At 36.7% G+C, this 16,534-nt stretch overlaps 1 protein-coding gene across 2 annotated transcripts; it reads right to left on the minus strand.

Annotated features, from left to right (window-relative positions):
• Nucleotides 1-9,352: 9,352 nt before the first annotated feature.
• LOC131439281 (myeloid differentiation primary response protein MyD88-like) lies at nt 9,353-11,266 on the minus strand. 2 transcript variants are annotated; one of them, XM_058610109.1, is made up of 4 exons: nt 10,542-11,259; nt 10,224-10,453; nt 9,824-10,164; nt 9,353-9,766 (listed from the first exon to the last, which is right to left on the minus strand). In XM_058610109.1, exons 1-4 carry the CDS (start codon nt 10,915-10,917, stop codon nt 9,385-9,387), a joined length of 1,329 nt encoding a protein of 442 aa, XP_058466092.1. In that variant the 5' UTR covers nt 10,918-11,259; the 3' UTR covers nt 9,353-9,384. The 2 variants fall into 2 exon arrangements, with proteins under 2 accessions (XP_058466092.1, XP_058466093.1); XM_058610110.1 differs by having other exon boundaries at nt 9,591-9,761; nt 10,542-11,266.
• Between the last annotated feature and the right edge of the window lie 5,268 nt (nt 11,267-16,534).

Genomic DNA, 16,534 nt, shown 5'->3' on the forward strand with positions numbered 1-16,534 from the left:
GTTAAATGCATTCACTGATATTTCGGTAAAATACTTCACTTTGCCGAAATTTGGCATAATTGCTTGCTGAATTTATCAGTAAACAACAGATATGCCGACATCAGCAGAGACGTTTGCCGAGATTTCGGAATATGCGCTAGCTGTTGCCGAGATTCAGCACGACAGCTGTCATTTATTGCTGCGTTACATTTTCGCTTCGCATTGCGCGATTATTTTCTGATGAAATTCTCGAGTGCAAAAATGAATAATCTTCGAAGAAACGTGGAACCACTTGCAAGTAAAACTATTGAATAAATATAGTGACATGTTTCGCTTTATAAAAAGCGACTTTATCAGATCACATTATAAGGGAAAAACACCCAACACGGCTCAAAGAGTCCTCGAGACAAAACGGAGGACAAATTCAATAGATCAAAGTTTATTTTTTGAACAATACCGTATATGCATCATTAAATATTGAAAATTTTTGTATATTTATTTTTATTTTCATATTTCCAGCTCGACTCAAGGTGGCCGCATCCGGAAACGCCGCTTTTTATTATGCTACATGTTTTAAGGTAGAGGCTTTAAGCACTACTGGCAACAAATTTGTAAGCCTCCTTTAAGTGTAAATAAAATGAATTTTTGATCCTGAATGGTGTGTTTATAATGTTTAGAAATTACAAACAAAATTAATTGACTAAATTTTTAATTACTGATGATTTGGTAATTTGTTTTTTTTTCATTTTTTCGTTTTATTGGATTGCCGAATATTCAGCGAACGTTTCACTGAGCAAACAGTAAATCTTATGCTGGCGATTTCGGCAATATTTGACGTTTGTCAAATTTGAGGGTGCCGAGACGCTCAGTTATTTTATTTTTGCCGAGATGATTGCTGATTACTCGGCTGTGCGAATCTCGGCATTTTTTTGCCGAGACTCAGCTAAAAAATTTAAGCGTGTAGGTTGGTGTCACAAGTAGGGTTTTGTTTAATTATTTATTCTATTTATTTATTTATTCATTTATTTATCAATATAATTATTTATTTATTCAAAATTTAATTATTACATTTATTTACTATATATTCAGTATTAAATTATATATTGTATTTAAAAGTATTTATTTATTTATTTATATCCATCAATTTATATGTATCTTTGTTATTGTTCAATACAACTCATATATCAAATCGCATTACATATTAATACAATAAAAGGAAACAAGTGTAGTAGGTACTAATATAATCCAAGATACCAACCTGAAACACAAACGATAAATCATTGTAACCGTCATCTGTCCACACACTGTCATCGTCCTCATCATCGTCATCATCGCAGCATAAAATGCGGGGTGGCCTGATTTGAAGGTGGCGGTGGGATTGGGATGGAAAATGGACAGCAAGCCGATAAAACCGCGGGAAAACCCTTGAGCGGGAGCTAGTATTTTGTTGACCCGGTAGAGTGAAGGTTGCAGCAGCGTGTCACCCATCAAAAGTGACAATCCTTTTCGTTCCGTTATTTGAATTCTGGTATAAGTGGATCCAAAGGGATTAGTATTTAGTACCGAGGTATCCCACGAACGTTTGATTCGGGACAAGTGCAATAGACCGGCTAAGTTCGTTTGCTGTTAGCCAGACGTGTGTGCCTTTGCAGTGAAACGAAGAAAAAGTTGCTGCTTTACCTGGATACCCTGGTCATCTTGTAGCTGTTTCGTCGCCCCTGAAGCAAGTGCCACTCTGCAGACGTCGCCAGTACCACCAAGTCGACCAACGAGCATCACGGCCGCAACGTAGTGTCGAGTAGAGAATCTTGACCAAATAAACTTGCGCAAGAAAAAGTCTAATATTCTATTGTTTTTTTTTGTTACAAAAAATAGTGTTTAGAGTTAAAAATTGTACGGTCTTTCTTTTTATACAAGCTGTGTCGTCCATTTTGTTTCTTGTTTCCGCGGAAACGATTTACTCAGTGGCCACAGGTTGGGAAAAAAGTCCGCCCTAAACCGAGTAGTGAAGTGAAATTTCTTCGGAGACCAAAAAGGTAAACGACCCTGAACTGATGGTCCGGTGCTGAAAAGCAGCCACCAGTACAGGGTCCGGCACTCGAAGTGTAACCAATTAAAAAGGCCATAAATTCAGTTTGGAAAATTACTTTTACTTAATTCAAAGTACAAAATGTGTAAAAATAATACAAAATTCAAAATCAATTCACTTTTGCTCGATATGACCACCTTTTGCCTTGACTTGATGACTTGAGAGAGCGAAGGAGTTGCTTCGTTTTGCCGAAAGCGGTCAATTTCCGAACATTGTATTTTCTGACGAGAAAATTTTTCCAATTGAGCAATTCGTAAACTCTCAAAACGATAGGGTTTACTTGACCGACCGTTCATACGAGAATTTGAGTCATCGATTGGCCACCAGGAGGCAGCACCCGCAACAGATAATGGTTTGGCCGCTGTAATCGCAGGTGGGCGCTCTCCAATCGTTTTCATCGAGCCTGGCGTCAAGGTAAATGCGACATATTATCGGGAAAGTATTCTGGAGGTTGCTTTGAAGCCGTGGGCAGACAAACATTTCGGTGGCAGACCATGGACGTTTCAGCAGGACTCGGCACCGTCTCACAAAGCTCGAGTGAACCAAGAATGGCTGAAAAACAACGTTCCGAACTTCATCACGTCCACACAATGGCTCTCGAATTCACCAGATGCGAATCCAATGGATTATTCTCTTTGGGCCATTTTGGAGAGCAAAGTCCGAACTAAAAGATACACCAGTCTCGAGGCGCTGAAAAAAGTTATTGTCCGCGAGTGGGCCAAAATACCTGCAAGTCACATTCGGCCAAACGAAGCAACTCCTTCGCTCTCTCAAGTCATCAAGTCAAGGCAAAAGGTGGTCATATCGAGCAAAAGTGAATTGATTCTGAATTTTGTATTATTTTTACACATTTTGTACTATTAATTAAGTAAAAGTAATTTTCCAAACTGAATTTATGGCCTTTTTAATTGGTTACACTTCGAGTGCCGGACCCTGTAGTGATATATAATACAATACGTAACAGTATACAAATCAGTACATTGCAGACATCTGTATGAATGGCAACTCAGTTCATAAATAAAAAAATAAATACAGTTTAGATGACAGATTGGATGCTTATGATAGGGTAACGTGGCGACATCATGACATATGCGAGTACTGTCCCACCTGAAGGAATATTCGAAATGACCGCTTAAATGATTGAAGAGTCCATTTTTAGTGTCCTGTCTGTTAGTGTGTGATTTGATGCTGAAATTGCCTTCATTGTGAAAGCGAAAACCACACACAATGACGTGAGAAGTGTTGCATGAATGAAAAAGAAAGTACAATCACAAACTAACAACCGGACACTTAAATTGGATTCTTCAATCATTTAAATGGTCATTTCGAATATTCCTTTAGTTGAGACAGTACTCGCCTATGTCATGATAGCGCCACGTTACCCTACCTAAACATCCAGTCTGTCATCCAGACTGTGTTTATTTTTTTTTATTTATGAACTGAGTTGCCATTCATACAGATGTCTGTAATGTACTGATTTGTATACGGCTTTACGTACCTAAAAAATCGAACAATTTTAGGAAAATTAATTTTTGCCCTCAAACATCGCTAAAAAAGGTTAAATATATTAACAACGGAATCCCATAATTAGTTGCGACAATTCATTTTCAAATATTATACAAAGTCTAATTAAAACAGGCATCTCTGCAAGCAGCTGTTCTGTGTTGACAAACGGGGAGGAACCAATTAGTAAAAAAACGTTCACATAACACAAGAGGTGTATCGATAGTAAATAGTTCGCGCAGTTCAATATAGTTGGAGTTAGTGTCCCACGAAAATCTATTTTTATAAGAATTTACTCATAGTGCTATGTCTGTTAGTCTGTGGTACAATGGCCTATGGTAAGCGTACATAGATCCAAGGTGAAAAGTATGGATTTTCGGCGACGGATGAAGGAACAATCAAAATAATCGATGTCAACTAAGTGAAATTTGTTCCAGAACATTAAAAAAACTTAATTTCAGTCAGTAAGTGGATACCAGGGCTGTCGAGAGGAAGTTGGGAGAGGAAAAAATAACTTGAAACCGGGACTTTGTCAGTATATCCGAAAAATTCGAAAATTTTGAAATATTTTTTTATTCTGCATAGTAAAAAATATTTAAAAAAACGCATTTGGTATGTGAATTATTTTGTTAAGATAATGTATTCAAAAATCTATTCTGTGCATGATTGTTCCATGCCCATCAATTTTGAAAAAAAGTGGATGGGTAATGTCAGATACATGACTGGAAGATGTGAATACGATTAAAACTGGCATGCCTTTTCCATACATCCGCATATCGATAATTGCACTTACTATTTTTGTTTTGAAAAAGCGCCTCATAGTAAAGTAAATCGTATTCGCTCCCGTCAACATTCTTGGAAAGCTTTCTTTTGCTCGCTTTATTAGAAAATGTATTCAATTAGTAGATAATAAGCTAAATAGAATTGAATTTTTGTTTGTTTTTCGTGAGGAGGCGTGAGATTCGAAAAAAATACGAAACCTTTGTAGTATTCAATTAGACTGGCTCATGATATTTACTATTCAATATGTTGTTCAGATACTGACTTATTTTGTACAAGAAAAACGGCTCATTCTTGCCAACTATGTTTGAGCGAACTGCGTTATGGCTTCAATCGAGCTCAGACTATCTGTGAAAAGAAAATAATTGTTATTGTTATGTACTAAATTTAAGTATAATCGATAAACTACATTACGAATAAGTTGAAATAAGAGTACAAAAATGATCGATTAAAAATATAAGAACTGGCAACTAGGCTGTGCCGAGTTGCTCAGTTGATTTCCAAGACTTACACCAGCTAGAAGTGTTTTTAGTGCGTTCTTATCCTAAAACCAATTTGTGAATTGAAGGCTGAACATCTTCCAGATTAAAAGCAGTTTGTAAGGAATCTATTTGGCACTTTTAGACTACCCTTTTCGGATATATTATAGCTGGCGACGAGGAAATTCGGCGGCGTGAGTTGTTCTTAGAAACCCTGGTTGGAACTCTCTATACAGCTGGTGGAACTCTCTTTCTCGCTGTGAGGCAAGCATAGTGTGCTCTGCAAGTAAGCAAATTATTTTCTAAACTAATAAACTGGTGAATAGAATTGAAAGGGAAATATCCCAATTGTGAATATAATTGAACCTCATATATATTTGTTTCCTCGATTGGAAAAACCGACGCTTTCTTTGTGTAGCAAAGCCATTTTGTTTTATGTATACGCTAGTGCTCCCATTGTTTAGGAAAGCCATTTTGGTTTCCTTATATTAATCGTTTTCTTTATCTTTTTGGAGTAGAACGGCAGTGCGACCAGAGGACAACATTTTCGCTGAAGTTGGCGGCAAACAAAAATCGAATACAGAAATCAAGTTTCGCTAAGGTTGGCGAACAATAAAAATCGGATAATATTTTCCAGCCTTCTGGTGGGCTCGTATACCGATAGTGTTTCGGTAAGCCGGTAGGAATTTTTTCTGCGGTGAGTCAACGTTTTTTTTTTTTTTTTTCTAATTTTGGAAAATTTAAATAACTAGGACTGTTAATAATATTTATAAAATTATTATAAAATTATACAACATGGCGAACGTTTTCGTTAATATTGAGCCGTATCACACAGGTACTTGCTTCAAAAGTTGGGCGGAAAGGTTGAAATATTTTTTTATTGCTAACAAAATAGAAAATGGCAAAGATAAAATAGCTTACCTCATAACAATTGGAGGCTCAGTAATTTTCTCACAATTAAAATTCATGTATGTGGTAGAATATTTTGACAATGTTCCGTATGATGAACTAATTTCAAATTTGATTACTAGTTTTGATAAATGTGAATTGGATATGATCCAGCGTCTAAGATTCAATACTCGTAACCAACAACCAAATGAGTCTTACGAAGATTATTTGTTATATCTCCGGTATCAGGCAGAGCTTTGTGGATTCGGTGTTCGCAAAGACCAAGCTATATTAGACAGGATTGTGGCAGGTGTGCTAGATGATGATTTACGGAGAAGATTGCTAAATGAGCATAAATTGACACTCGTTTTAGCTGAAAAAATTCTTTTGACATGGGAAATGACTAAAAATAACTTTAAATCGTTTTCTGTTAATAGCGACGAGGCTTTTGCTAAAAATTTTAACCCTGATAGCAATAAGGGAAGCATATCTGACCTCGAGTATATGAAACCACAGGACCTAAATTTAAAATTAGATGTTTCGGATAAACGGTCAGATATGCATGTTACTTCTTCAAGCAATATTGGTAGTCCTCCTTTGATAAATGTCAAAATTAATGGTATACAAAAGCAAAAGAAAATACACTGTGAATCTTCTGTAATGGCAATGAATAAAGATCTATACTTTTCGCATTTATATGAAACTTCACATAAACTTGGCAAACAAATTGTTGCAATAAATGGTTCTAATCTCACATTATTAGGGAAGTTTTGGGTTTTAGAGAAATTTTATGACAAAGCAAAATTAAAAATGTTTGTGATAAACTGCGGAAACATTTTCTATCTAATTGGTAGAACAAAGTTTTATGCTTCCATATCAAACTGGATAATTTTATTTAGAGAAACTGTTCAAGTAAACAGTTTTAATAGAACTTCAGTTATTGATAAAAATAAAATGATATGGAGAACTGTTACCATAGAACACTGTATTATACACACTTTAAATTTTAACAGTGATTTCTCGATGGAATTCAAGATTAAAGTAATAAAGCACAATTTTTTTGTTTATTGGTACGGGACAAATGCAGCGTACGAATTTTTGTTTGATAACTGTGGTATCTGTAATAACATTAGAAATTTAACTGAACAAAACATTTCTTCTGAATGGAAAGAAAGAACTAGGCTGTTTATCTGTGTGAATTTAGGATTTGTTTACTTGAAGTGTTACATTTATTTGTTATTGCCGGATAGTTCCTTTAAGTGGATGGAGGTTTTATGGTGGAATCGATATAGTAATGAAGATCTAGGATATTTGTTTGACTATACGGATTGGTTTGTTTTATTCAACGTTTTAATCCTTGACGATGATCCTCTTTACGATTCATTTTCTCTAACTAATTTTGTGGAGGAACGAGATTTTAAAGTCTTTGAATGTACTATTTATAATCCTGCTGTTAATGGCTGGGTGGAGAAGCTAATTCAAAAGCCATTTCCGGTAGATTCTGGAACAGTTTTGTACAATTTGACTACGAATAACAAGTTATGGTACAAAAACCATGAGCTCCTCATGTACTCTAGATGGATAAAAACAACTTTTCTGAAAAGTATTTTTGTAAATATATTTCAGATAACAATTGAAAACGTTCCCGTTCTGGCGCATCGAACTCAGCTCAAAACAATTAAACATGCGAACTTAATGGTTCGGCCAAATATTTTGATAAATGTCAGCCATCAGAAGGATAAAATGAAGAATATAAACTCGACACCAGCTGAGGAGAATCCAGGAATAAATCAACCTTACAGTATGTCCGTATCGAACAAATCTACGGATAAGCGTTTATCTGGCGAAATCGAAGAAGAATTTCGGGGTTTCCCGGAGGTTAACTTGGATATGAGGACAAGGAGAAAGAGAAAAGCCGACGAAATGACAATTGAATGTCCACGTCGATCGAAGGGAAATAAGAAAACAAAACGTTTTGAAGATTACATCTTATATAATTCATAAGTTTAAAAGAATGTTATTCTTTCGAATCTAAGTAAATAATGTTGTATTTTTATAAATTATTTGAATTTTTGAATGATACAATTTTCCTCTTAAGTGAGAGGGACTGTTATGTACTAAATTTAAGTATAATCGATAAACTACATTACGAATAAGTTGAAATAAGAGTACAAAAATGATCGATTAAAAATATAAGAACTGGCAACTAGGCTGTGCCGAGTTGCTCAGTTGATTTCCAAGACTTACACCAGCTAGAAGTGTTTTTAGTGCGTTCTTACCCGAAAACCAATTTGTGAATTGAAGGCTGAACATCTTCCAGATTAAAAGCAGTTTGTAAGGAATCTATTTGGCACCTTTAGACTACCCTTTTCGGATATATTATAGTTATGACGATAACACTCGAGCTATAATCAACTGCTGCTAACTCTGCCATGTTAACTTGAAACCTAGTAGCCTCATCGAATAGTGACTCACCTGTGTAAAACATATACTCATGGTCAATATTCATGAACTTACTTGAAAATATTTTTGGGATTTCCATCGCGCGTAGGTAATCCCGGATTCCTGCATGGATGTGTCCTACAAGAAGCAGAAAATCTACAAAAAGCAGAAAATCTCGAAACCTACAAGAAGCAGAAAATTTCGAATCAAAGTGTAGAACAGAAGAAGCGAACAGCAACAAGGGCCCGAAAATTGAATTCGCGTCTTTGGAAGTGTCCGGATGCATGCATTTTGATGGACGATGAGACTTATGTGAAGGAGGACTCAAAAATCCTTTCAGATCCACAATAATTTACTGTCGTCATTGAGGAGGATGGGAGCGATGCGGACAGGTCGATTCAAGTGGACAAATTCGGTCGAAAGGTACTGGTATGGCAAGCAATATGTTCCTGTGGTTTGAAGTCAACAATTTTTTACACTACCGGAACTATAAATGCAGAAATCTATCGATCTGAGTGTGTCCGAAAGAGATTACTGCCTTTATATAAGAAGCATAATACACCTCCATTGTTTTGGCCGGATTTAGCGTCGACTCGTTATGCTAAAACCATTCTCAATTGGCTTGCGGAAAAGGGTATAAATGTCATTGAGAAATATATCAATTCACCAAATTGCCCTCAGCTTCGACCCATCGAACGTTACTGGGCAATCGTGAAGAGGGTATTCAAGAAGACTAGTAAGGCAGCAGAGAACATGCAGGAGTTCAAAAAAAGCTCTAGCGTCAAAATTCAAAAAGAACTCTAGCGTCCAAAAATACTTGTCCGGAAATTGATGAAAAGCGTTCGATCAAAAATTCGAAAATTCGTGAAGGAATAACTTAAATTTCATCCGGTTTTCATTATGCTCAAGTTTAACCTCGTACAATAAAGGATCAATTTTTAGTTTGAATAAAATATCGTTTTTCATCATAATTTAAAAGAAAAATTTGTGGATAGCTCCACTGGATTCGATACACTCCTTAATCATTCCAATGTCGTTGGAATTATGCGACCAACTTAGCTTTAACTCCGTCTGATGTCTGTGATGAAACTGTCATGATTGATAATCGACGACAGTTTTGTGAAAACATGTTTATTTTTATTTATTATAATATAAAATTTAAAGAATTATAATCGCGAATAACTACTTATTGATAAATAACAAATGAATCGTGCTTTATAACTATTAATATAACAGTGCCGTTGCAACCTTTTTACTCGGTTTATACCATTTACTTTTGTTTTTCTTGTGTTTATCAGATGTTGTTACTTCCACCATTTTACGACTCTCTGAAGATAGACCTAACTTTGAATACCACTTCCGTTTCTTTTGTTCATACGTGCCAATTTCTGGCATTGATGTGAGTTCTGTACTGCTTACATAACCTGGATTTTGTTTGGATGTGCTAGATATGTCGCAAGACGAGTGAGACTTTTTATTGGATTGTGAAACATTTAATTTGTTTAAATCTGAACTTGATGATAAACCATTTTTAGATACGGCTACGAAAGCATCACTAATGTTAGATTCATGCTCTGTGGTACAATCCACAGATTTGGTTTCTGTCCTAAAACAAAATATTGATTAAAATATGTTAGATTCCATTAGTATTATGCATTCATACCGCGAATGCGACCCTGTTGGTTCTACGTTCACCTTAATGGCATCCACCAATTTATCCCAGAAGTTGTACAGTTTATTTGATCGTTTGTAGTCCAACACATGTAGAAATTTTAAATTTGCTGGCAGTTCCAAACGCTCGTACACGCAAGGTATAATTTTACGCTTCTTCTGTTCTATTTGCAAAGCTTGTGTAAATGTGACAAAAAATTCGTTCAAGGGACTTCTCAAAAATTCTTTTGAAATGATCACCAGCAAACGACGACAGCGCTCGGTTATAAGGCGTATAATTGCTTCATGTTCAAAGCTGATTCCCGCAAGAAAATCTCGATCTTTAACACAAATCTAGAAATAATGCAATGTAATTACACATCGAAATTGCAATATTTTATATATTCCTTTACCTTCAACTGTTTTTCTTCTAACCGTTCAATCATTTTTGTAGCAAATTCAACATCAGCATCGGCAAACAAAACGAATGCATCGTAGAATTGCTTATGATTATAGGTGTCATCTACGGTGATGATATCTTCATCGGTACCACGAAATTCGTCTAGAATCTTATTTCCACTGGCATCGCTTTCCCGGCTTCTTATTCTTTGGCACTGTGTCAAAAAAACCTCTGCATCTTCATCTGAAAAAAAAAATCTATCACAATTTGAATGACATGAACAAAACAATACATTCTTATAACCATATTGCATTGAAAATATAGTACTTACAGATAAACTTATTGCTGCTATCCCGGACATCCCAACGATCAATTTTACCGAGAATTTCTTGAAGTTCCATTAAATTGGGTGCAATTTTCGCATTCTCAGCTGCCTCTTGCCAGAGATCAATAACTCGCCTTGTAGGATTAGCATTGTTCTCTAGTTCGGACACGTACTGATTTTCTAGGCGAAGAACTTGAAACAAGCCTCGCCAATCACGACAGTAGCCTTCCTCCGATTTAAATATCTTTTTTTTGTTTAGCAGTGCCGATAATAACTGAAAAGTGCGATGCCCTAGGGCATGCAAAGGAATAGTCCTTAAATCAATACGTTCTACAATAGACACTACCACCGGTTGCACAATTGATGAGTTCATCATTTCCATTGGTTTTTAGAATCTTGAAACTTCACTTAACTAGCTACGCTGTCACAAAGTCAAGTGTGGTATTGGATAGTATTCACCTTATCGGCAATAAACTAAGTGACAAGAATGCAAACTGCCTACCCTTTTTATTACTGTAGTCTGTTTACCTACATGTTCATATTTTCTTTTATTCGTAATGTACCACGCTGCCTATTGAAAACCAAAATTCTATTACAGTAGGTATGCAAAACTATACCGCGTTAAAAAGCTGTTGCCAAAATCAAAACCGCTTGAAGTAGGTAGAAATTATATCTTCCTACATTTTACTGTATCCTTGTTCGAGCTACAGTGCCACGAAAATATACTACGCTGCGGTAGAAAAATGTACTTGAGCTACCAACTATTTTGTACTACCTATTTGTAGTTGTCGAAAAAATCAATCTATACAATATCTATATGATGAAAAATCAATTGAAAGCATACTGACTATTAACTATGTGAAATTCTGTATTCTGTATTCTAGAATCTGTGCAACTCATTTATATTAAATCTAGGAGGCCGCTCAATCAAGTTAAATGTGACAAATCCATCAACAAATCACCGAGCGCTTCAAATTAGGTTCGGAAAATCTATCGCTAATAGTTCAAAATTGGGAACACGGTGTGCAGCAGACGGAAAATGGCATCCACGCATCGCATACACTGCAAAAGCGACTATCCAGCGAGTGAATGGATGCCACTCAGTTTTGCGATTTACTCACTAGACAAGCTACTTGCTACTTAGACTAAAGTGGAAATTGTGTCAAAGCACACACTTATAGATTCCTTTTCAAGCGAAGGTTCATACCGTGTATACGATACTCTTTCATGCATGACGTGAACTCCCTACACCTATCGAAGCAAAGTTGCTACTGAATGAAATTCGAGGTGTAAATACTGAAATACTGAAACGACGTTGCCAAATGTTTAGGTTGAATGGTTCCGAATCGATTGGTTATTAAACTAGATCAATCCTTCAACAAACGACTGAGTTACTATCGTTCAAAATTATGACAGAAAAAGGTGGGTGAGTAATGTCAGAGACATAACTGGATGTCGTGAATACGAGAAAAACGACACGCTCCCATCACTTTTCCGAGTATCAGTTAGTTGATTGATTGTATGAATTGTGCAAGCTTTCCCCTTTTTCACTAATAGAGTTTGAAGCGATGCACCTTCATTAAAGTACAGCTACTATTCTACAACTATATATTCCAAACTTGAAACAATTCCTTTTTAATATAGGAGGCTAGGTACGACAAATTTGTAGTTTATTTTTATTGAAGCTATGAAGTTCGAAGATATCTGATTCTTCTCGAAATTTCAGTACGAGACAATTGCAATGGCCTGGTCTGAAATGTATCGACGATCTCTGGTATGCAAGAGTCATTTTAATAATAATAATGATAGTAATAATTATGATAATTATAATAATAATAATAATAGTAATAATAATAATACATATTAATCTGTACATATATGTATGTAAAGGGTGATTTTTTAAGAGCTTGAGAACTTTTTTAAACAATAAAACGCATAAAATTTGCAAAATCTCATCGGTTCTTTATTTTAAACGTTAGATTGGTACATGACATTTACTTTTTGAAGATAATTTCATTTAAATATTGACCGCGGCTGCGTCTTAGGTGGTCCATTCGGAAAATCCGCTTTTTTATCGACAAATTTTGTTCAGCGATGAGGCTCATTTCTGGTTGAATGGCTACGTAAATAAGCAAAATTGCCGCATTTGGAGTGAAGAGCAACCAGAAGCCGTTCAAGAACTGCCCATGCATCCCGAAAAATGCACTGTTTGGTGTGGTTTGTACGCTGGTGGAATCATTGGACCGTATTTTTTCAAAGATGCTGTTGGACGCAACGTTACAGTGAATGGCGATCGCTATCGTTCGATGCTAACAAACTTTTTGTTGCCAAAAATGGAAGAACTGAACTTGGTTGACATGTGGTTTCAACAAGATGGCGCTACATGCCACACAGCTCGCGATTCTATGGCCATTTTGAGGGAAAACTTCGGAGAACAATTCATCTCAAGAAATGGACCGGTAAGTTGGCCACCAAGATCATGCGATTTGACGCCTTTAGACTATTTTTTGTGGGGCTACGTCAAGTCTAAAGTCTACAGAAATAAGCCAGTAACTATTCCAGCTTTGGAAGACAACATTTCCGAAGAAATTCGGGCTATTCCGGCCGAAATGCTCGAAAAAGTTGCCCAAAATTGGACTTTCCGAATGGACCACCTAAGACGCAGCCGCGGTCAACATTTAAATGAAATTATCTTCAAAAAGTAAATGTCATGTACCAATCTAACGTTTAAAATAAAGAACCGATGAGATTTTGCAAATTTTATGCGTTTTATTGTTTAAAAAAGTTCTCAAGCTCTTAAAAAATCACCCTTTATAAATAACATACAGATTAACCTGTATATATGGCAACCCTGTTTCGCATGGCATATTTTCACACGACCCCAAACTAGTATAAAGATGTGTTCAACATCATCACTTTCGCTTTCGCAATGCCGTTCGTAATTGAATGTGTTAGTGACGGTACAAATCTGCCTTTCTATCGGTTTTCGGTGCCATCGTGCTGACGGTGTCTCGTACGTTCAGAGTAGCTGCTTTAACTTAAATGACGCTATTTCTAACATCACATTTCATTTTATACCTGCTATTGGCAGCGGTGTATGGACAACCCTTTTGTTAGAATTCCTTTCCTGTACGCAGAACGGGAAACAGTGAGACGATATAAAAGAGAGAGTTAGCAGAGCGGCAGCTAGTAATACTGAATTGGCTGTCTAGCTGTTAACAGCATCTTGTGGAATTTTGACGCAGAAACACGCACACAGTAGGAACAGTTAAGGGCAAAGCAAAGTCCCGCTCAAACCGTGTTGGTCTGCAGTTCCCAGTTTGCGGCAGAATCCATCGTTTGCCTCAGAAGGGGAACTACGCCGAGCGTGTCGGTGCTGGTGCTTCGGTCTATCTGGCGGCAGTGATGGAGTACTTGGCTGCCGAAGTGTTGGAATTAGCCGGTAACGCTGCCCGTGACAACAAAAAAACGAAAATCATCCCTCGCCATCTGCAGCTGGCCATCCGTAACGACGAGGAGTTGAAAACCCCGTTCTTTCCAGGACGACCACATCACTGTGATAAAGTAATATTTAAGATTGCTTTAAGTTTAGCCAGTTCTGATACGCCCGAAAAGTAGAATAATTAAGTGGAAACCTTTGTTCTAACAATTTGTTCATTTTTGTTTTCGGCCGCATACTAAAGCATTCACGACAAAAATACATATTGACCTATATACTCTGTTTCGCACGGTATATTTGTATACTAGTATAAAGATGTGTTCAACATCATCACTTCCACTTTCGCATTACCGTTCGTAATTGAATGTGTTAGTGGCGGTGCAAATTATTTAAACTTCTCGTGTGTGTCTTGTTTCGACAACAGTTGCTCGGAAAATGGTAGGAAAGCAGCAAAATTCAACTAGTTCTTTAAGATTATCTTTAACACTAAAAAGTGCTTTTGAATGGGCCTTGCTGGACTTTTTGGCTGCCTTTCTACCGGGTTTCGGTGCCATTCTCACATCACATTTCATTTTATACCTGCTAGTAGCTGGCTGCTACTGGCAGCGGTGTATGGACAACTCCTTTGCTAGTATTCCTTTCCTGTACGCAGATCATGAAACAGTGAGACGACAGGTCCTCGATGTTGCTCTCGTGTGTTTTGTTTCGGGAACAGTTGCACAACAAATGGTAGGAAAAATGAATCACTCAACTTTTATATGGATGCTCTTGTATAGATGCAGACATCTCGCGTTCTGATTGGCTGGTGCTGTCATGGGTTAAATCAAACAGGTTTTTCAATAGTGTACTATTGAAAAACTCCCCCCCCCCATAGTAAAGTAAGTCGTATTCACGACAAAATAAAAAGTACATTAAACTTACTAAATAACTTATAAAACAGATTTTAAGTGTGAAATACATAACGTTTTGAGCTCCACCAATGTCGTTATTTTTTCCATGGACACTAGTCACTGCCACTGGCATATTGACAGTGGTCTCGGCTCTTCGGCAGAACTTCGGGAGAAAGTCGGATGAACTTTCGCCTTGAAATCGCAAGCTCAGTTTGTTCTAAAATATTCGGTCTTCACCCGAAAGTAAATGTTAGGAGTTTAAAAACCCATAGTTGAGAAGAGTGAGCAGTAAGTCAGTTTCAGAGAGTTCGCGGAAAATATCAGTAAGTCTCGGGCGTCGACCCATAGACAATTTGAGCTCAGTCAGGTTCTCAGATAGTAACGCGGAATGTCGCCATAGACGCCCGGATCAGTCAGTTTTGCAGTGCTTACCGTGAAGTGAAATTTTAATGCCATAGTTACGTACAGTAGTGTAGTATACTGCACCGGGAGAAATAATAGAAAAAGTAGTTAGATTAGTTAAAGTTATATACCTCGTTGGATCTCGTTGTCACCCTTCTTATAGAGGGAGAGGAGCTTCCATTTCCTTCTAGTGAAGATTGGAGGTAACTTTGTCCGTGGCTCATATCATCCATTGCTACGTCGTTGGAGTTGTGAGTTGTTTCTGTTTTCTTGTTTTTTTTTATATAATTTATTTTATCCCGGCTTTAACCATTTTGGTCGTTCACCGGGGTCCGTTTTCTTGTTTTCATTGTTGATCACAGTTTAGGGTTCATTGCTGGTTACTGTAGAAGCGCTTTGTAAAAAACTAATAATTGTTTATTAATATATATTGCTTTGAGGCAACTCGCTTCTATACGCGAAGTCGAAAATTGAAAAAGTGCCAATGAATAAAAAGTCTGTGTAAACGGCAAAACCATTTTTTTACCTTTTTTACCTTTTTACCTTTTTTGTAAATATAAAAAAATAGGTATATAATTCGCACTAACTTTAGAAAAAGTGTGTCATATAACAATCGATTCAGCTCGTCGAACTGAGCAAATGTCCGTGATTATGTCTGTATGTGCGTTGTCAACAAAGAGGTCGAGATCTCAGAGATGGCTGGACCGATTTCGACTAGCCGCAAATGAAAGGTCTCCCCGTCACCCAGAACCCTATTAAATGATTTTGAGATCGGATGTTTACTTTTTGAGTTATACGTCAAAATTTTCAGTTTTTTGACAGTATCTGTCACCAGTGTTGGTGATTGTCGAAAATTTGACAGAAGCTTCTATATTGCTATCTATATTGTATACAACATTTTCAATCCGGTAGAAGATACTACAAGAACTCGAGTCTCTCAATGCATGAACCGCGAGAGAATTTTTCTACATTTCTTCGCTCCACTTCATACACTGAGTATTTCACGGCCCTTAAAAAAATTTACAGTCTGATAATGATCGGTGCTGTGTGGAATTTACCAAGAGAGACAGCTATCGCAAGTTGACAATTATCGCTGAAAATCGAATTGATGATTCTCATACTTGGTTGCAATATTTCAAAACCCTTGTGTAGAGCATTCACATACATTTTCATAAATACAATTTATACTAGTAAAATGATTCTATCGCAATTATCAACTGCCTATGTAGAATCGGATAGAGAAACGAGAACAGGCGACCGTTTGTTGC

This window comes from Malaya genurostris, chromosome 3, assembly GCF_030247185.1.
Source record: "Malaya genurostris strain Urasoe2022 chromosome 3, Malgen_1.1, whole genome shotgun sequence".
In the NCBI taxonomy this organism is placed as follows: domain Eukaryota; kingdom Metazoa; phylum Arthropoda; class Insecta; order Diptera; family Culicidae; genus Malaya; species Malaya genurostris.

Bases quoted from the DNA above. Each gene is read 5' to 3' on its own strand.
- LOC131439281 (XM_058610109.1), bottom strand. From the start codon at position 10,917: ATGGAAATGATGAACTCATCAATTGTGCAACCGGTGGTAGTGTCTATT. The intron at 10,165-10,223 runs GTAAAGGAATAT...CATTATTTCTAG, and splicing joins TAGAAGAAAAACAGTTGAAG to ATTTGTGTTAAAGATCGAGA. The intron at 9,767-9,823 runs GTATGAATGCAT...ATTTTGTTTTAG, and splicing joins CCAACAGGGTCGCATTCGCG to GACAGAAACCAAATCTGTGG.